Source organism: Microcaecilia unicolor, chromosome 8 (genome assembly GCF_901765095.1).
Source record: "Microcaecilia unicolor chromosome 8, aMicUni1.1, whole genome shotgun sequence".
NCBI lineage: Eukaryota > Metazoa > Chordata > Amphibia > Gymnophiona > Siphonopidae > Microcaecilia > Microcaecilia unicolor.
Window position 1 is genome coordinate 227,693,524 of NC_044038.1, and position 21,819 is coordinate 227,715,342.

The 21,819-nt window shown below is 43.6% G+C and overlaps 1 protein-coding gene across 5 annotated transcripts in view; it reads right to left on the reverse strand.

Annotated features, from left to right (window-relative positions):
- Nucleotides 1-7,616: 7,616 nt before the first annotated feature.
- LOC115476921 (protein-glutamine gamma-glutamyltransferase E-like) overlaps nt 7,617-21,819 on the reverse strand; it is a 35,290-nt gene continuing 21,087 nt past the window's right edge. For all 5 annotated transcript variants that reach the window (XM_030213503.1, XM_030213500.1, XM_030213502.1 and 2 more), the window contains 4 exons: nt 20,126-20,445; nt 18,678-18,838; nt 12,425-12,558; nt 7,617-8,020 (listed from right to left, as the gene is read on the reverse strand). In XM_030213503.1, the coding sequence (XP_030069363.1) occupies nt 7,852-8,020; nt 12,425-12,558; nt 18,678-18,838; nt 20,126-20,369 (708 nt within the window). In that variant the 5' untranslated portion in view covers nt 20,370-20,445 and the 3' untranslated portion in view covers nt 7,617-7,851. The remainder of the gene's footprint in view (nt 8,021-12,424; nt 12,559-18,677; nt 18,839-20,125; nt 20,446-21,819) is intronic.

A 21,819-nucleotide genomic window follows, 5' to 3' on the forward strand; every position in this document is an offset into this window, starting at 1 on the left:
CATTTATGCCCCGCTCTTTCTCGCTTGATAGCAGGCTCAGTGTGGCTTACAAGCTATGGTACAAAGTATCACAGAGATAACACAAAGTATGGTACAAGGTATCAAGAAGATGTTCAAGTTAAAAGAGTAGAAACAATGGGGAGAGATGTGGGGGAGAGGATTGGAATATGGGTAGTGCTGGTGGTGTGGAATTAGGTTCGAGAATTAGGTTGGGTTGTTTGGGTAAGCTTGTTTGAAGAGGTAAGTCTTCAGCAGCTTTCGGAAGGGTAGATGTTCATTGGTTGTTCGGATGTGTCATGGTATTGCGTTCCAGAGTTGGCTGCCTATAACGGAGAAGTTGGATGCATAGTAGGTTTTCTATTTGAGGCCTTTGCAGTTGGGAAGATGAAGATTGAGATATGTTCGGGAAGATTTTGACCCATTCCTGGCTGGAAGATCGATCAAGTTGGTCATGTAGCTTGGAGATTCGCCATGGAGGATCCTGTGGATCATTGTGTGGGCTTTGAAATTTATGCGTTCCTTGATAGGGAGCCAGTGAAGTTTTTGACGAAGTGGAGTTGCACTTTCAAATTGTGGTTTGCCAAAAATGAGTCTGGCTGCTGTGTTTTGGGCGGTTTGGAGTTTTTTCATGATTTGGGCTTTGCAGCCGATGAAGATGCTGTTGCAGTAGTCGGCATGGGTGAGTACTGTGGATTGTACTAGGTTGCGGAAAGTTTGCTGTGGGAGGAATGGCTTTACTCTTTTCAGTACCCACATCATGTTGAACATCTTCTTCGTCGTGGCTTTTGCATGAGTTTCCAAAGAGGTGGTTGTCTAGTGTTACTCCTAGGATTTTTAGATTGTCAGATATTGGGATTGTGAAGTCAGGGGTGATGAAGGTGGTTGGGATGGGCTGATGGAGGTGTTTATGCCTAAATGCCAGAGAGATGCAGGTAAGTTATAAGTAGTCTATTAGTTACATATGTAAATACAAGTCCCAGCTATGCTCTGCCTATGTGTATGCTTACCTGTAAAATGAGCACTATGTAAGATATGTACATTATTCTAATGATTTATGCATGTGATCAGTGCATAGATGTTGGCACATACTCTATTCCCATAGTAGCCAGTGGTCAGAGCAACTATGCACATTCAGGGTGGCACCTAGTTATTAGTTTTAGATCCTATGATACAGGGCTGGCTTTCAGTTCAAGTTCAGTCCTGCAAGGTCAAGACTAGGGACACTGGAATGGAGACAAGTCCTGCGTAATTAGGAATGAAGGCTCACGGTACCAGAATCCCACCACTGGTTCTGACTGAGCTAGAAGACGAAGAAAAGAGAGGAGCTATTTGGTCAAAATAAAAAACAGCTTTATTAAGTATCACATTGCTCACTGTCACTGATGTGAGGACATCTTGGCACAAAACAGAATTACAGCCCCAAACTTGATTTAAAAACCAGCAATCAAGAAAAAAACAAAATAGCAAAACAAAACAAAAGTATCACAACTGCAAATATATGATAGGACTTTGGCCATAAAATAAGTATTTGCAGATGGTAGATTCAGTGCTTCCAATCTGTACTGGATTTTCCTGCATTCTTCCCAGTGCAATTAAAACTTAAATTGCCGTTGCTGTGTGTCATACCCAGATCCCTCGTGTTTGCATTCTATTTCCATGCTGTACATTTTGTGACTCAGACAAACTTGCTTCCAAGTCATGCTGATTTAGGACCCAGTTTTGTCCTACCACAAAATGAAATAAACAACTGTGACATTCCATAAATCTTTAAAAACAGGAAATTTTCACTGCTGGTTAGCAGGTAACTTGGTGTAGCTGAGCTTCTACTAGGCTGGTTCGAAGCTCATGTCGCTCATATAAATCTGTGCTCTAGCAAACAGACTGTAGCTGAGACCAGGGGCATTGTGGGGCTTTGAACCAACATGTGTGGGAGGGAGGGGGTGGCCACGGTTGACAATTTTCTTCAATTATATTTACCTAATTTCCTATCGCGCCTATTACTAGGTGGATTACAATTAAGAACATACACAGTGGTATAAGAACATCCAGGTATTGGATGTGTCCTCAAGTCAAACTGACTCCTGGTGTCCACACAGTGAGGCCTCCCCCCCTGTAGTTTTCTTGGCATGAGACAGGCATGGTTTACATTGCTTTCTCCTTAAATATAGAGGAGTAACAGAGCAGCCCAGGGGGCTAGCTTTTCCAGCGGGAGATTTAGGGCACACCCCCAGCTCACCCAGTTTTGTCTATCCTCTAATTTCTGCCAGCAGTTGACTTACCGAGGCAACAACCTGCCTTGGAATCCAAATCATAGTTACCTGATGCTAGGGTCCACTTTAGGAATCAGCACCCAAGAAAAAGATCTAGGTGTCATTGCAGACAATACGTTGAAATGTTCTGCCCAGTGTGCGGCAGTGGCTAAAAAAACAAACAGGATGCTAGGAGTTATTAGGGAAGGGATGCAAAATAAGACCAAGAATATTATAATTCTTCTGTATCGCTCCATGGTGTGACCTCACTTTCAGTATTGCATTCAATTCTGGTTGAATTGAAAAAGATATAGCAGAAATAGAAAAGGTTCAAAGAAGAGTGACCAAAATGATAAAGGGGACGGAGCTCCTTTCATATGAGGAAAGGCTAAAGAGGTTAGGGCTCATCAGCTTGGGAGAGAGATAGCTGGGTGGGGATGATGGAGATCTACAAAATCCTGCGTGTTGTAGAACAGGTAAAAGTGAATCGATTTTTCACTCTTTCAAAAAGTACAAAGACCAGGGGACATAGTAACATAGTAGATGACGGCAGAAAAAGACCTGCACGTTCCATCCAGTCTGCCCAAGAAGATAAATTCATATGTGCTACTTTTTTTATTTGTACTGTCCTCTTCAGGGCACAGACCGTATAATTTTGGCCAGCCCTATTCCCGCCTCCCACCACCAGCTCTGGCACAGACTGTATAAGTCTGCCCAGCACTAGCCCCGCCTCCCAACCACCAGCCCTGCCTCCCACCACCAGCTCTGGCACAGACCGTATAAGTCCCCCCAGCACTAGCCCCGCCTCCCAACCACCAGCTCTGCCACCCATTCTAGGCTAAGCTCCTGAGGATCTCTTCCTTCTGCACAGGATTCCTTTATGTTTATCCCACGCATGTTTGAATTCCGTTACTGTTTTCATCTCCACCACCTCCCGCGGGAGGGCATTCCAAGCATCCACCACCCTCTCCGTGAAAAAATACTTCCTGACATTCTTCTTGAGTCTGCCCCCCTTCAATCTCAACACTCAATGAAATTACATGGAAATACTTTTAAAACAAATAGAAGGAAATATTTTTCCACTCAAAGAACAGTTTAGCTCTGGAACTTGTTGCTGGAGGATGTGGTAACAAGAGGTTAGCATACCTGGGTTTAAAAAAAGGGTTGGAGAGGTTCCAAGAGGAAAAGTCCAGTCTGTTATTGAAATGCACATGGGGAAGCCACTGCTTGTCCCGGGATTGGAAGCATGGAATGTCGCTACTAATTGGGTTTCTGCCAGGTACTTGTGACCTAGCTTGGCCACTTTTGGAAGCAGGACACTGGGCTAGATGGACCATTGGTCTGACCCAGTATGGCTATTCTTATGTTCAGTGAATTACTACATCTGAAGCCCTCTCCTAAATGTTTGGATCCTAGAACATGCTCTACCTAGACTAGCTTTTTAGTTTATAAAAATTGTGCTTCTCCTAGTCTTTATTCCCTTCCTTTACCTAATCACATTCTCCTGAAACCTTCTTTCCCTAACATTTCCTAATAGGACTTTAAGAAGCTCAGAGCCAGAATAAGGTGAGCAAAACAAATGATTTTCTTCTAATTTTGGCAGTGTTTTGTATTTTCTTTTCACATTTTATTGACTCATGATTGGTTATGAGAAATACGTAAGTGGGACAGTGCCTATGTTTGAGTCCTTAATGATTGGTGTGACTGCTCACAGGTCTCAAGCTTGTACAAATTCAGCTTCTGTGTATCACATTCTTCTGCATTTTCTCAAAATTCACTGGTGAAAACCCAGCTTTTCCAGGACTGTGTGTTCCAACCATTCTTGCATCAACCATTAACAAGAACCCTGACGTGCCTACATTAGCTAGAAGCGCCCTCTGGTGTAGTTAAGTACAATTACCAGGCCACACTAAGAAACCATCATAAAGTCTCTCTCGCAATTTGTGACACAAATGGAATTCAACTATAATCCAAAGTGGTTTGCCCATCTCTGGTATTATCATAATCTCTTATGGCTTTACACTTTTTGCCTCCAGTAATTTGGGAGTTTATGGGAACTTGTGAAAGTAGGGGATCATTTACTGAAGTGCAATAATGTTTTGCACTTTTGTTGCAACTGGTGCTTGGCGAGTGCAAAGGCTGTGTGGTATACGCAGGGAGTATGCTCAGCATCTGCCCTGCCTTTACAGCTCAGGGCAGACACTTACTGCAGGGCACATTACATGTAGTGGTAGATACCATAGGAGCACCTGTGCTATCTGGCACTGCAAGTAGTGTGGTGCAGACTCATGCACCAATTAATAAAACCTCACACATCTGCTACAGCAGTGTACCCCATCTTATCCCCCCCTGGATCTGATCTTCTCAACAAGTCCCTAACCCAGAGCCCTGCCCATGTTTCCAAGGAAACCTCCCCCCCCCCCCCGAGACTTACGCAGAAGTGATCTGTACTAATCCAGTGGGTAGGAACAGGAAAGGACCCCCCTCCATTTCTGCCCCATCAGACTCTGGGCAGGACACGGCCACCACGACCCCTACTGTACCACCGAGCCCAGCATCTTGTCTGGGCACAATTATCCATTAGATTCCAAAAAGTAGATCACATTTCTTGAAGCTTATTTTAAGGGATGAGCGACAGTCCTTCCATTGGTAATCATTTTTTTTAATGGACGTTTCAGCTTAACTCTGCATTGTGTAAAAAATAATTTCTACAATTTGTTTTCAAATTCCTGGTTATCAGTTTCATGCAGTGTCCTTTCCTTTTAGTATTTTTTTGAAAGGTTGGTCAACTGTTTCACCCTACTCGTAATTTTATTAACTTATATATACCTCATCTGAGCCATCCATTTCTAAGCGGAAGAGCCCTAACTGTCCTCTCCGTCATTTACATTGCCTTTCTTTTTAAGTTCCTTTCTGAGATGGGGAGGTGTGGTCAAATCACACAGCAAGCTGGGGCACTAAGACATTCTCAGTTTTGCCCATCCATTTCTTTCTGGATAATCCTTAAACATTCTCTTTGCTTTTTTTTTGGCAGCTGCAGCACACTGAGCTCCAAATTTCTACTTACTGTCCACAGTGGGCTGAAAATTTCAACGCATTGACCACAATGACTCCAAGATCTTTTTCTTGGCTGGTAACTCTTAATTTGTCATTCATGTTTCACATCTGGGATTATTTTCCCGATGAACATTACTTTGTACTTGTTCATTGGGACTTAGAACTCACAGAGGACAAAGAAGAATCGGAGAAAAGTTTTCTTCACTCAATGTATAATTAAAATCTGGAATTTGTTGCCAGAGAATGTGGTAAAGGTGGTTAGCTTAGCAGGGTTTAAAAAAAGGTCTGTACGGCTTCCTAAAGGAAAACTCCATAGATGATTAGTAAATTGACTTGGGGAAAATCCACTGCTTATTTCTGGGTTAAGCAGAATAAAATGGATTGGCCACTGTTGGAAACAGGATGCTGGGCTTGATGGACCTTTGGTCTGTCCTAGTGTGGCAATACTTAAGCAGTTATGTACTGCACAAACTAGCATATAGCTCTATTCCCATCCATACACGTGGGTAGCATGGTGTAAGTTTTGAGATGCTGCTCCTGCAGCATGGACCAGCCTTGTGCACTGTCAGTATGCTTTCTTGCATTGAAGTTTCTTGTAAGAGTGGGTCCATCGACACTTTGAGACAACAATGTTACCCTTTCCAGGCAAAGCATCCTTTCTCAGTCCCACCCCTGTCAGGCACCCGCACCATTCTCAACTATGTGTCTGTGATACAGCGGCTAGTTTTTAACCTGATTTTGTAATGTACATTTCTGTAATAAAAATCATTTATAACAACTCAGTGTAACAAACATTAGATCTGAAAATAGGCAACTAATGATTTCTGTCTGTTGGTGGAGTGGATGAGTACTGGATTGTGATCATTCACACATTGGACAGCTGGTACTTTACACATATGTAAAATATAATTGTCCTTTATTGATGATAACAGTATAAAAGGCAAAGACCCATTAGAAAATACATATCATTTGAAGCAATAGTTGTACAATTAGACTTTCCAGATGTCCAGTGGCCTGGTTCTCTGGATGGAAACCTTTATCCAAATGACCTCCTTGCTTCTTCCATTTGAAATCGGCACTATAATTTCGATAAAGTCTCCTCCAGAAACTGGATCAATTGTTAGCTCACTACTTTGTAGTTAAGGAGGTAAAAGAGATTAATTTCCACTAGAATATATGTTCCTTTATTGCACATGTATTGGAGAGATTATAAGGAGCAAGATTCCTTTATAGATAGTAACAGACCACCAACTTCAACTTTACGCAAAGACCTACATAAAAAGTGCAAGAAAAACACTTTCCAAATCAGGGAGACCCGGGGCTCATTTTCAAAGCACTCAGACTTACAAAGTTCCATAGGTTACTATCCAGCTCATTTTCGAAAGAGACCGCTGGCCATCTTCCGACACAAATCGGAAGATGGCCGGCGATCTCATGAAACCGGCCAAATCGGTATAATCGAAAGCCGATTTTGGCCAGCTTCAACTGCTTTCCATCGTGGAGTCGGCGAAACTTCAAGGGGGCGTGTCAGTAGGGTAGTGAAGGCGGGATGGGGGCGGGACAGGGGCGTGCTCACAAGATGGCCGGCTTCGCCCGATAATGGAAAAAAAAAGCCAGGCTTGACGAGCATTTCACCGGCTTTACTTGGTCCCTTTTTTTTCACGACCAAGCTTCAAAAAGGAGCCCCAACTGACCAAATGACCACCAGAGGGAATCGAGGATGACCTCCCCTTACTCCTCCAGTGGTCACCAATCCTCTCCCACCTAAAAAAAAATCCAAGTGCTCATCAGGGACATCCTAAATCAAAAGTATTTTTGCTTGGCTTTTTCAGTAGTACCAGTGGGATTTAAACTGGCCACCTCTGGATTACAAGACCAGTGCTCTAGCCACTTGGCCACAGCTCCACTTACTTGGATGGTCCTCCCTTTTGATTATGCCCCTTCAGGTCTCTCTCTGCCAATCACAGACAGGGGTCTCTCTCAGCCAATCACAGCACATTTAGCTATCTGTGAGTGGCTGAGAGTGACCCCTGTCTGATTGGCTGAGAGAGACCTGAAGGGGCATAATCAAAAGGGAGGACCATCCAAGTAAGTGGAGCTGTGGCCAAGTGGTTAGAGCACTGGTCTTGTAATCCAGAGGTGGCTGGTTCAAATCCCACTGGTAGTACTGAAAAAGCTGTCCCCGATGAGCACTTGGATTTTTTTCCCACTTTTTTTGACTAAACGTTGAGATTTAGCCGGCCCTAACCGTATTATCGAAAGAAAAGATGGCCGGCCATCTTTTTCAATAATACGGTTGGCACCGCCCCTTTGTGGAGCCGGCCCCGAAGATGGCTGGCACCATTCGATTATGCCCCTCTATGTAACTTCCTTTGAAAATACGCCTTCTTGGGTACATGGTGCTGGTCCCTGGTGAAAAGCATGTATATAAAGAAGAAAGCAGTAAACCATGATGTTATTATCTTAAAGAACACTGGCTGGTAAGAGCTAAAGCATCATGTTATATGGCACTGTGGGAATGAAAATGACTGCTATGCCAACTGATTTAGTTGTCAAGTGAAAGTCCATTTGGCTCCACCTGGATGCTACAAAATCCCTTAACATTTGTGAATTTGCTGCAGGTGAAGTCAACGAGCAGCTGTCGGTTGCCACATCTGTATGGAGTAATCTTGACCGGGATAGTCAGGGTCTCCTTGGGCTTCACACATCCCACTCTAATGGTGAAACAAGAAAAACAAATATAAGACGACCATTACTAAAAGCAATCCCATGATGAAAATGTGACAGATATAACAGTGGGAAAAATCTAACTCATGGACTAAATATCCCTGTCAGCTCAATTTAAAAAAGGCAGGGGCTATACAGCTGCATCTGATATTCATAATCAATTGCCCAACACCACAAAGTTTTTCACATTTTCAAAAACATTCCTTGTGTATCTGTTCTCCTTATTTCTATGGTTTATCTTTAATATAAATCAAATACAACACGTGTGCTCTGATATTGTAATAAAACAAACGATTTATTAATACACTAGTAAAAAAGGCCCGTTTCTGAGACAAATGAAATGGGCGCTAGCAAGGTTTTCCTCAGAGTGTGTATGTTTGAGAGAGTGTGTGTGAGTGACTGTGTGAGAGACAGAGTGAATGTGCGAGTGTGTGTGTGTGTGACATAGAGTGAGGTTGTCTGTGTGAGAGTGTGTCTGTGTGAGAATGAGAGTGTGTGTGTGAGAACGAATGAGAGTGTGCGGCGGGGCCCCCCCCTCCATCTCCCGCTCTCCTTTCCCCTCCCCCATCTTCCCTCCCCCCTTCCTTCCCCTCCCCTTTTTCCTCCCCTCACCCCTCCCAGCTTCAGGGTTGTGGCCCCCCCTCCCTCCGCCTTTCAGGGTCGTGGCCCCCCCTCCCTCCCTCCCATGTTCAGGCTGGCTGGCTCCCTCCCTCCCTCCCTCCGACATTCAGGCTGCCTGCCTGCCTTTGTTTGTGGTCTGCTGCTTTTTGCAAAAGCTCACACTGGTCTGTCCATGAGGGTGAGAAGAGAAAGACTCAGGTGGGGAGGGAGAAGGAGCCCTTCTTGCTTTTACAGTAGCCAGGAAGCGTGTTTTGGATGAGCGATGTGAATCGTTGAGTGTCAGTGCTCCGCCCTCGACGTCATCGCGTTGTGACACGAGGGCGGGGCGATGGTAGTCCTTTCTTGCAGGTCGTTCGCATAGGTTCGCGATGCGTCTGACGTCACATTTCGTCGCGTAGCAACGGGTGGCCGATGCGATTCGTTGAGTGTCAGTGCTCCGCCCTCGATGTCATCATGTTGTGATGCGAGGGCGGGGCAGACACTCATGCAGGAACAGCGATCTACACAACTACAAATTTAGAACGTTTGGAGACTTGAGGCTTCATTAGAACATTGGAGGTGCATTTTATACAGAGAGATGAACATGTAGCAATATATCCCACTTTGGATTTCCAAAGCTCCCCCACCCCAATCTCGCAGCCACTCAAACACGCTCCCCCATGCACCCAATTAAATCATTCAACCCCCAAGTACCACTAATTAATAGAGCCGCATTGTTGTTCCGAGAATGAATAAAACTCATGCTTAAGAGCAGGGTTTGGATGGGTCTCACAGAGTCTCTCCCTCAGTCAAGTTGCACAGCCAAGCACGGATAAAACCTGAAGTTATATCGGAGCAAGTTGAACTTGTTTCGAATCGACATTATCGGAAAGATTTTTGAAATCTTTGCAATTTTGAAGGCTTGAAACACTGGTGCATTTATCTTCCCCTTTGAACCATTGAAGAGATCAACTGCAAAGACATTTTATTCATGAGTTCGAACAGTGAACTGTTATGATTTTTTGATTCACTATTGTTTGATGTTATAGATTTTACTGGTATAAGCTTTTTGACAATGTGGATCTATTAATTAGTGGTACTTGGGGGTTGAATGATTTAATTGGGTGCATGGGGGCGCGTGTTTGAGTGGCTGCGAGATTGGGGAGGGGGAGCTTTGGAAATCCAAAGTGGATATATTGCTACATGTTCATGTATTAATAAATCAATAGTTTGTTTTATTACAATATCAGAGCACACATGTTGTATTTGATTTAAAATCTTGCTCTCTGATTTGAGGCATTATTCCCCTGAGGTAATTGGTTATCTTTAATATAGCCAGGATTTTAAATTTCAAGGAACAGCGCTGGATATTCAATTTAGACAAAGTAGCCCCTCGGGGCTTGAACAACCAATTAGAATGGAGTTCGCTACTTTGATAACGGTAATTGAGCACCTGGATTGGTTCAGTGGGGGAGGCAGTGATTGGATGGGATAGGGGGCAGCACCATTTAAATTTTGAGTCAGCGGCAGCCATGTTAGAAGTCAGAATGTGTGATGGTGTGCCTAAGAGGAAGTACTGATAAGTAGATTACTGTGATGTGGGATAGATAATTTGTGTAGAGTAATATGTATTTGGTTCTCAATTACAGCTTTCAGACCCTGACGCAGCAATCGCGAAACATGCCGCATGTCGGTCATATTGAGAGGGGGTTATATGGGAACAGTGAACTGCTATCAAGTTCTACTCAAAGCTAAGTCGTTGTTATATCAATGAGTAGTTCAAGGAGTGGTAAATAACTTACACACTTAATAAAGACAAATTTTTGAAAAAATTAGGAAGGAAAGGGGGACCAATGAGGAGCCAACAGCGTGCTAGAGTCAGGAGCATTCGGGTCTTCTGACATATGAAACGCTAACATATTTACGTTGTGCCACTGAGGTTCATTATTAAAGATAAACCATAGAAATAGCAAGACACTTGGATATCTAAGGAGAACAGATACACGAGGAATGTTTTTGAAAATGTGAAAAAACTTAATGGTGTCGGGCAATTGATTACAAATATCAGATATAACAGTGGAGGAATGGGGGCAAATAATGTCCTTGGTCTCTTCATTTCAGGGACTGGATTCTTACAGAGAACATCTTCAATTCAAGATGGGACTTTTTCCTTATTCTAGGTTTGCATTCTTCCATTCTACGGCTCATAGAGCAGATAGGGTGCTTATTTGCAGATATGACATGAGTTTGGTCAAATCATTTAACAGCATCCCACGGTTTTCTCTTTAATAGATATTAGAGGATTACTACATCCCTTTTAGCAAAGGAATTACATTTTTAAGCACCTTGAATACAAGGCAATCGTGACAAATGATATGTAACCAGATGTCAGTTGAGATGTCCTTCAAAACGCATCAGAGTTGGCCGAGTCCTCACGGACGTACATTCACTTGTTTGAAATGACATGGGAGCTGTCAATGTTTGTGAAAAGAAATCCGCCAAAGAATGGAGAACTAAAGACACCCCACGGAATACAACAATCTAAAATAAAAGGGGGAGGACGACCAAGGATGCCAAAGACTGAGAAGATGTCTTATAATAGAGAAGTTTATTGAAGTATGGAGACTTCAATAAACTTCTCTATTAGTATACATCTTCTCAGTCTTTGGCATCCTTGGTCGTCCATCTGTCAATGTTTACCATGTTGTTTTGTGTCTTGTGTAGACACACTTCCGAATTCAGTAAATGGTGTCCAGAGTTAGACCCGCATTAAGCTAGTATTGAATAAAGGGTGCTCTGCAAAGAGCGGCCTGTATGGAATAACAGAGCAGATTCTTGCCCTCGACTTTGGGCGTGAGGACTTTACATCTGCGGAAAAGCCTCAGCTGGCCGCGCAAATCCAACTATTCTACAACATCGCAACTAATTTCTAGGAATACCCCTGACCCGCCCGTGCCCCCTTTCGAGTTTTGCGCTATGAACGTTAGGCAGGGATGTTATAGAATAGTGATGACTAGGCCACATGCATGTGCAAATCCATATTGATGGCAATTAACTCCAAATATTGATTGACGACACCTCACTCATTAATTTGTGCGCACATCTGTCTGCGTGCCCAAATTTGCACACCCAACTCTGGCCACCCTTTACAGAATCCGGGGGTATTTGCAAATAGTGTATAACCAAAAGAGTAGGTAGCAATATTACTCTCTCACATATCTCTGTAAATTACATGGGAAACATTCTAACATTTCTAGGCTGTATATCCCTACTTAGCCCAGTAGCAAATTCATACAGAACTTTAAAAGCCAGGGCCTAATACTCAGCAGAACTTATCTGTGTAAGAGACACCCCTACCCGAGTAAGGGCCGCTCACTGGGCTACCACCGGATTTCCAGTGGCGCTTACCCGAATAGTGCTGCTGAAAATCTGGTCTGACCACCTCAGTTCTATCTGAGTAACGCCGGTGCAGACCAGGAGCAGAGAAAACTTCAAGCATTGCCTTCTTTGGATACTACCAATATTCAGCATCGGTACGTGAAAAACTCTAGCTGTCCGAGCTTGCCCGGATAACTAACTGGGTGCCAGCTCTGAGTTATCAGTGGTACCCGGATATTCAGCCTATTATCCCAGCATGGCCCGCTGCTGAACATCTGGGTACAGAGAAACCCATTGCAGTCAGTGTTTTAAAAAAAATACTCCAGAGAAAGGGCCTCATTTTCCAAGTTTCACTGAAAGATAATGGCGATATTCTCATCTGATAGGAAAGTGATAAGAGCACATTCACGTACTGCATGACGACTTGGTCTTTGATCAGGCCACTGCCTTCAGCCCTCAATACGCCCCCCGACACCTCCTTCAACAGAGGATTCTCAAAGGAGACTTCGACTGTCATGGTTTTGTTCACCATGGCCTTTCCACACACCTGCAGCCAAACAGAGAGAATCTTCTTGTTAATTCACATTTCTTTCCTTTTTTGGTTTCACAAATATATTAATTCAGGCCCATAAAAAGGTACTGTTAAACTTTATTCCGTTGATACCATTAAAAAAAAATCTCTATACACACAGACACATACACACACATATATAAATACCCAGTATAGGTAAATGTAAATTCACATGAGCTATTACTGAAAACACTGGACTTGAGATTCAGCTGGTGGCAATCAGCCTTTTCCCGACCGATGCCAGAGTTAATCCCAGAAATTCAATGCTGGGCCACGTCCAGGCAGCAGCACTGAATTTCTGAAGCTGGTTTTCAGTTTGGCGCTAACCAGTTAGTTTCAGCAGCACTAGCTGGTTAAGTGTCGCTGAAAACGGTTAGCCCCAAACACGTAATTTAACCAGCCAGGAGTCGTTTCTGGCCAGATAAATTGCTTTGAATATCAAACAGACTATTTTTTTTTTGGCAAACATATTAGGTCAGGGGGTGGGTAAACCTTTAGGCCCAAGGTTCACAGTCTGGGCCTCGTCCATATGGGGGTGTGGCTTTTGGGCAGCGTCCTTCCTGAGTTCTGTTAGAGGAGGAGGGGGGGTCCCCTGAGTTTCTCGCTATCACTGATAAAGGTCGAGAACCATTTCACTGCCACGGGCCAAATCAAAGCCTGGTCACAGGCCACGTGGGTTCTGTAGGCCGTAGTTTGCCCACCACTAGCCTGATGGTAGGGAGACAAGAGCAACAGCGCTAAGGCTTTATATGTGCAGTAGACAGAAGGTGGTGCGGACAGTTTTAATTACTCAATTGAAAAATAACCCTCTCTCGAGTCTGCTATAGTAGTTCCTGGATACAGTGACATTAACAGTTGGTCCAGTCCACTGCAGACAGATACTTTTTCCCAAACAAAATTTAAATTTAAGCCAGATGTATTGCTGATGTTAAAAGCAGCAGATAAACTTACATTACCATGCTGCAGCCTATTTACTAAACTGCCTTTGATATTTAAGAGGGGTTTAACCGAGGTTAATAGCGTAGAGCTGAATTGTTCATATATGCCGAATGCTGCATTGCACGCCTATGGGGTAATCCTATAACTGGGTGCTTACTTTCCTTCACAGAACACTAGCACGACCAGGTATATATGTGCGTATGAGTTTGGGCGTCAGCACTTACGCCAACCACAGAAAACTTCTTACCCCCAGCAGCAGTACTGTGTGACTTCTGCTAGGGGTCATCAGTGCCATTTTGGATTCCGGCATAGTCCTTGGAAAACCAGGGGCGTATCTGGACTCCGGCGGTAGGGGGGGCCAGAGCCAGAGAGAGGGGGCACATTTTAGCCCCCCTCCCCCCCGCCGCCGCCGAGCCCCCACCGCCACCAATGATTCCACCCCCCTCCCGCCGCCAACCTTCCCCCGCTGCCGTTCTTACTTTTGCTGGCGGGGGACACCAACCCCCGCCAGCCGAGGTCTGCTTCCACCTGCCGCAAAAACTTCTTCTTCAGCCGGCGGGGGACCCCAAACCCCCGCCAGCCGCCCCGCGGTGTTTAAAATTCATCTTCGGCCTCCGTGGCCGTGCTGCTGTGATAGGCGCTGTTGAAATCCACTTCGGAGTCTGACGTCGCAGCACGTACAACGTACAACGACGTCAGACTCCGAAGTGGATTTCAACAGCGCCTATCACAGCAGCACGGCCACGGAGGCCGAAGATGAATTTTAAACACCGCGGGGCGGCTGGCGGGGGTTTGGGGTCCCCCGCCGGCTGAAGAAGAAGTTTTTACGGCAGCGGCAGGTGGAAGCAGACCTCGGCTGGCGGGGGTTGGGGTCCCCCGCCAGCAAAAGTAAGAACGGCAGCGGGGGAGGGTTGATGGCGGTAGGGGGGTCCAGGGCAAAATCTGAGGGGGCCCAGGCCCCTGAGGCCCCACGCAGATACGCCCCTGTGGAAAACACTACTGCAGTGAATAGAAAGGCAGTGCATAATCTGTCATGTTCTTCACTGTTTGTGATTACTGTGTGAAATGTTTTGGGTGTGTGTTGTAGGTTACATACCATAATAATGAATGTCTTTTGCAAGATAAATTACTACCATGTAGAATAATAAAGGCCGCTCCAATTATAATTTACATCTATGAACGTGTATTGACTTGGCTAGAGAGTAAAGTGAATGATGCCTATCCTTAGGTTAGGCAGGATCAGGGTAATATCACAGGTCAAACAGGTTATAAACTTAGTCACGCCAACTAGGCCTCTCAAGTGAATGTACACCAAAAAGTAGTGTGGTAGCCATGCTAGCCCAATTTGAAGATTAATACATAAAAATAGAACAAAAAAAAACTAAGAAGTGGAGGAGTGGCCTAGTGGTTAGGGTGGTGGACTTTGGTCCTGAGGAACTGAGTTCGATTCCCACTTCAGGCGCAGGCAGCTCCTTGTGACTCTGGGCAAGTCACTTAACCCTCCATTGCCCCATGTAAGCCGCATTGAGCCTGCCATGAGTGGGAAAGCGCAGGGTACAAATGTAACAAAAATAAAATAGATACTATTGGAGATTCTACATGGAATGTTGCTACTATTGGAGATTCTACATGGAATGTTGCTATTCCACTAGCAACATTCCATGTAGAAGGCTGCGCAAGCTTCTGTTTCTGTGAGTCTGACGTCCTGCACATACGTGCAGGACGTCAGACTCACAGAAGCAGAAGCCTGCGCGGCCACATTGGTCCTGGGAGGTGGTGGACTTTGGTCCTGAGGAACTGAGTTCGATTCCTACTTCAGGCACAGGCAGCTCCTTGTGACTCTGGGCAAGTCACTTAACCCTCCATTGCCCCATGTAAGCCGCATTGAGCCTGCCATGAGTGGGAAAGCGCGGGGTACAAATGTAACAAACAACAAAAAAAACAAAACCTTTTTATCGCACTCACTTAGGGCCCCTCTTACCACGCTGTGATAAAAACAGGGCCCCGCAGTGGTGAGGTCCCCTTTACCAAATTGTGCAGCGCTGCGTAACCCTAGTAGCGCTTTAGAAATGTTAAATAGTAGTAGTAGTAGCAGTTTATCAGCTATACAAAAGGGCAGGTCAAAAGCTGCAGTCAAAATAACAGTAGAAAAGGGGACACACCACCAAATTGTTAAGTAGTATATTTAAAACAAATAGATGACAATATTTTTTCACTCAATTCATAGTTAATCGCTTAAAGTCGTTGCTGGAGAATGGTTAATGTCCATAACCTGTTATTAAGGCAGACGTGGAAATAAGCAACATAGAATTGGGTTATTTTTTTTGGAATGTTGTCTGAATTGGCTATGTCTGCAGACGGGATACCTTTGGTCTTACAAAGTATGGCCAATCTTATGATCATGGATCCTTAATCATATATTACAGGGTAAAACTGAGTTGACAGAGTGTTTGATACAATTAACCATGTCTTTGTACGTTGCTCTTTCCTTAGTATAAACTTTTGGCCAAGTGGATTACTTCCCATTGAAGGAGCCAATGCAGGGAGTCACATACTTTAAAAGTTTAATAGCTATGGGGATTCAGCAAACTTATGCAAATACTGAACCGACATCTTCCAAATGTGGGCAATGTATCAGAGTTCACTAACACTGGACATTAATGCATGTAAATGCACCATTTGTTGTGCATAGTAACAGCTGACGTTAATCAAATGTAAATGAGGCACACACTCCCACAAATGCTAAAGTTGTGTGTCCGTGAAACATCTGGTGCACACATTTTTCAGCTTCACTAATAGGAAGGATGAGATGCAAAACTATGCAGATTAATTACCTCATTAGCTTAGAAGGTCATATTAATAGCATTACAGGCTAATTTACCTGCAGTAATGGTGCTTTTAACATACATAAACTAGCTTTCTTATTTACTTATTTATTTGTTGCATTTGTACCCCACATTTTCCCACCTATTTGCAGGCTCAATGTGGCTTACATAGTACCGTCAAAGGCGTTTGCCCAGTCGGTGGATAACAAATACAAAGTTGTATAGTGATCGTATGAGGTATAAGTGGAGGGTCGGAATGGATGACGATTGCGTGATGTCCTGTTCGATCGTAGTCATGCTGTTTTGGTAGGTGAAGAGGGTTACGTGGGGTCGTTGGGACAGGCCTTTTTGAAGAGGTTGGTTTTTAGTGATTTCCTGAAGTTCAAGTGGTCGTGGATTGTTTTCACAGCTTTTGGGAGCCCATTCCATAGTTGTGCGCTTATGTAAGGGTGCGCTTACATTAATAGTGTTGTTAACACACACACTAACTGCTTGCAATAGTGTTAATACACTTTGGCACAATATCTGCAACAGTTTTCTACTAGAGCAAAACTGTGATTGATTTGTCCATCCTCAGAAAGTGAATTGCTGTTAGGGTAATGCAACATCTATGGGAGAAGGCAATACAGTTCTGATGATAAGTCTCGGCATGCAGTGAACAACATACTGGCCCCTGGATTCTACATGTGGCACACAAAATTGTGCATGCAAATTTGGGCATGCGCTCAATTTCACACACAATTTAATTGACTAATGAAACAATTAGCAATGATAACTGGGCACTAATTGGCAACAATTAGAATTTACATGAGCATCTTGCTAGGTGTATTCTAACAATGTGCGTGCAAATTCTTGTGCGCGGATCTTACACTGAATGATATATACCACATTGGAAGATGAGCATGTAAAATAGTCCTTTGTTGAACATAAAGGACTATTTTACATGCTCATCTTCCAATGTGGTATATATCATTCAGTGTAAAAAATGTAATGAAGGATGCTATATTGGAGAAACAGGCCAGATGCTTAAGACAAGATTCAATCTGCACAGACATCACATGAAAATAGCCGGTGCCAGTCGAGCCCCCACCCCTGTGGGCCAACACTTTACAAGACCAGAACACTGCACCAGTGATTTCACAGTAAGAATACTGAAAGGTAATTTTAAAACAATACAGGAACGTAAGACCTTTGAAATAAGAATGATTGAATATTTTGACACCCAACAAACAGGACTTAATAAGGATCTGGGTTTTCTAACCCATTATAAACCATAAAGCTGTATTTCTCTGTTTATTACCCTCCTCTCACCTACCAACACCCATCCTGTTAGAATATCAATGAAATGCTTTGATGTCCCCATGCATACCCCCACCCTCCCACTCTGTCAGACTGTCAAAGTAATGCTTTGATGTTTCTCTTATATATATACTATCTGCTAACACATTTGCTTATCTCCGATCTGAGGAAGAAGGGCAACCTTCGAAAGCTAATCAAGAAATGTATTAAGTTATGTCCAATAAAAAAGGTATCATCTTATTTTCTTTTCCATGTTTTATTTTGTTTGATTTCTATTGATAACTGGTAAAAAAAAAAAAAAAAGGCTAGGGAGGGTGGAGTCCTTGGTGGGAATTGTTCGGGTGGGATCTCGCCCGGTAACATGCAGGGCATAGCTAACTGGGCAAAGATAGGAGTGCGGTATAAGTGGTCCTACTTCTTCAGCTGGCTATGTGGACACTGGAACCGAGTATCGCCAGTGCTTACATAACTTCTGGCTCCGCCAAGACCCCATCCCAGCGATATACAGTGGCACTGCGCTGCTGAATAATCCCTCTTGACCCATTCAGTGCAATTTAACTGTGCAGGAGCCTTTCCTGTCCAGATAAATTGTTTTGGATACTGGGCCCACAGTTCCAATGGCTGTTTTGAACATATCCTCTCTCAGGGTAGGAAGCGGTCAAGCCCATGCTCTACCATAATTTACGTAAACCATGCTAATCCCGAATACCATTCCCTTATTCCAGAGGAAAGAAGCCTCTCCAAAGTAGACATCTGCCCACTCGTGCAGGTTGCTCAACTGCCTTGTATTTGGAGAGACATCTTTCGGTGTGGTTTAAATAAAAACAATTTATTTCACTTTTTTTTTTTTTTATAGATAAAACAGATATTCAACCAGTCCAGTGTGGCTTTATCAGAGGACCCCCATTTTTGCCCCACCTATTCCGAACGGCTTTGAGAAGTTGACTGCTTTATGCTACAGAAGGTTTTGGGCAGTTCAGTTTGATAACATCAATATAACTTTGCTACTGAGCAACAATACAGGTGTTATACCTTAAAGTTGAGCTTGGGGTTGTCTAGCACAATATCTCTGTGCACAATTGCTGCGTCCCCTTGTCTCTCCGCGAGACAGACAACTTTCACTTCCACCATATTGTCTGAAGTCAAATAATCTTCATATTTGGAATACTCTATATCCAGCGGAATCTCTTTTTCTGCAAAATTAAGCACATTCAGAACACATTAGCCCTTATCACAATGCAGACTTCACTGCAAGGCAGAAGAGCCTCAACACCTCAGTTCTACTAATCACTATACAAAACCTACAAGAAAGACAGAATATCTTGGAATAGTTCCAGAACTTCAGTTTATTTTTTTTTTCTTTTGGGTAATCTCTTTAAATAGCAATATGAGAGCAGATTTAGTTTTGGCTTTTTCAGATAATTTTAATCACCTAAAATCTCACGGAGCTATTTGAATCCTTTGTCTCTTCACCTAAGGTGGATTCACCTGTTGCCCCCGTAGCTCCTTCTGCTGGTTTTGGATACACAGGTATTTCTTTACCCATTTCAATTCTACATTTTGGCCAAGATGCATTTCTGTATCCCTTGGGATGTTAGTTTTTTTGGCAATACCAAAGTCGATTACATACATAAAACACAAGTTTAACATAACATAAGAACATAAGCATTACCATACTGGGACAAAACGAAGATCCATCAAGCCCAGTATCCTGTTTCCAACAGTGGCCAATCCAGGTCACAAGTACCTGGCAAGATCCCAAAACAGTAAAACAGATTTTATGCTGCTTATCCTAGAAGTAAGAAGTGGACTTCCCCAAGTCCACCTTAGTAACGGCTTATGAACTTTTCATTTAGGAAATTATCCAAACCTTTTTAAAACCTTGCTGAGCTAACTGCTTTTACCACATTCTATGGCAACGAATTCCAAAGTTGAGTTTGTTGCCTTGTTATTCAATTTCCTGGACTATGTGCAGGTAAGGTTTTGTCATACATAAGCTTTACCAATGGCAAGCAGAGGCAGGGGGTTTCTGATTTTCAAAGTATGCACGGGAGTTTAAGTGTGTGTGATTATCTGGGCTAATTTTCAATGGGGACCACCTGCATACTTTCCCTTTGAAAACTAGGGAAACTCATATATTGACTGCATAAGTTAGGCAAGTTTTCAGAATCTAACTAAAAATCTATGGATATGAGATTATTTATTCGCTCTGCTCTTTGCTTCATTCCCTGTAAGCTAGGTCAGAGATGCCCATTTCCCCAGTTTTATCAGTCTCTGACAGAAGAGTTCTTTCTCTATATATAATTTTCCCTTTGTTTGTTTTTTTTTTTTTTTTGTATTGTCCATTTCATATTGCAGGCAACACTCTCTCGCCTCTCCCAAACTCAGAATTCCTCTAGCTACAGATATGAAGGTGCTGAAATGCTCTTTTGTGTTATGGTAATATAACCCTACTGCTGAATTTTATTAAGCAAAGTTACCTTCATTAGGGCCAAAAGTAACAGTTCTTGTTTCCTTGAACAGTTCATGAACTGGTCTCTTGGTGTACAGGGTGGAGTGAGCCGTGATGTTCAGCTGTGTGGTCTTGGCAGCATCGGTCACGTTTTTGAGGATCAGAATGACAGAGATATCCTGGCCAACTGTCAGGGGTCCTTTAAGCTTGATTGTCCCAGAAATAGACGCATTTTGGCACAGTGGTCTGTAGTGTGCTCTCTGCTTTTCCATCTCAGTTTTGAGTGTGCTTGGTTTGCTGGTATTCTTCAACGGGTCCTGTTCTGCGGTGCTTTTTGTTTAGGAGAGTCTGACGGAAAGAGAAAAGAGACAGTGAATTGTATGCCCTGCTCTTTACTGAATGACTTTCTCCAGGGACTTTGTCAAGGTACAAGATATCTCAGCCAGGTAGCATTCACTCAGGAAGTTACCATATATTCTCTAATAATCACTGACCCCATTTCAGGGCCAGAAAACCTGTTAATTTGAATCTAACATCCACATTTTTATCCCCCCAATAATTGCCCGATCCCAGCCATAACCTAAGAGGTAAGAAATGTCTGGTCATCGTGGGCAGGTGGAGGGGTAGAGGAGAGAAAAGCCTCGACGCCCCTTCAGTCCTTTTTGCCTGCAGCCCTGTCGAGTAGTTCTCCTCACAGCACCTCAGGTTTTTTTTGGTTTTGTTTCTCAGCTGACTGCTTCCTCTTTAGTACTCCTCCCCCTCAACCCTAAGCACTGGAGAAAGCAGGAAAGTTTAAAACAAGTATCACTGCTGCTTAGCAAGCAACAATCTTTCCCTCAGCGGTGGTGGTGGTGGTGGGGGGCTCTGAAACGCAAGGCCTGCAGAATTAAGACTGTTGCTCCATCCCAACCACCTCCTCTGATTCTGCTTGACTTCCACCAGGTACAACTGCTCAGCCAGCTGTAAGTAAACAAACCCACAGTGGCCCTGCTGTCAGTAATGCTGCTATGAAGTCAGCCTCTAAAGCTTCCCTGAAACACAAAACTCACCCTTTTCTTTCAGGAGAGAATCCCCCTCCTACATGGCAGAAATCCAATCAGGATAACAATACAAACATGCCATTCCTTAGCCTAGCAGGGCTATATGCTCAATCTGATTGACCTTCCCACCAGAAACGTGTCTGATACTTCGCGAACTTATCTCAACCTACATTACCCCAATTGCAAAGGACTCAAGTACAAAACTTATTATGGATCCAACTTCTCCTTCTTAGGCAGCCAAGTCTGGAATGCCCTCCCTAGACCCATCTGATCAATCAGCGACTATCTACCCTTCCGGAAATCACTAAAACCCCATCTGTTCAAGCAAGCCTACCCAAAATGACCCAATCTAATCCTATAACCCATCTACCCAACACATATCCTGAATACAATGACAATCACTCAGATCACATCTCCCACCATATTTCCCTACGCTTTTCCCGTGTCCCATCCCCCTCCCGCCTCCTCTACCCCTCCTCCAATGCTCATCTACCCCTTGCTCATACCTCTCATACTCCCTTCACCTTCTCCATCTCTACCTACCTATCTCTTTTTATTACTCTGCTATAATTAACTAATATTTTCTCTATCAATACTCTGTAATCCACATTATTATGTAAGCCGCATTGAACCTGCTTTGAGTGGGAAAGCGCGGGGTACAAATATAATAATAAATAAATAA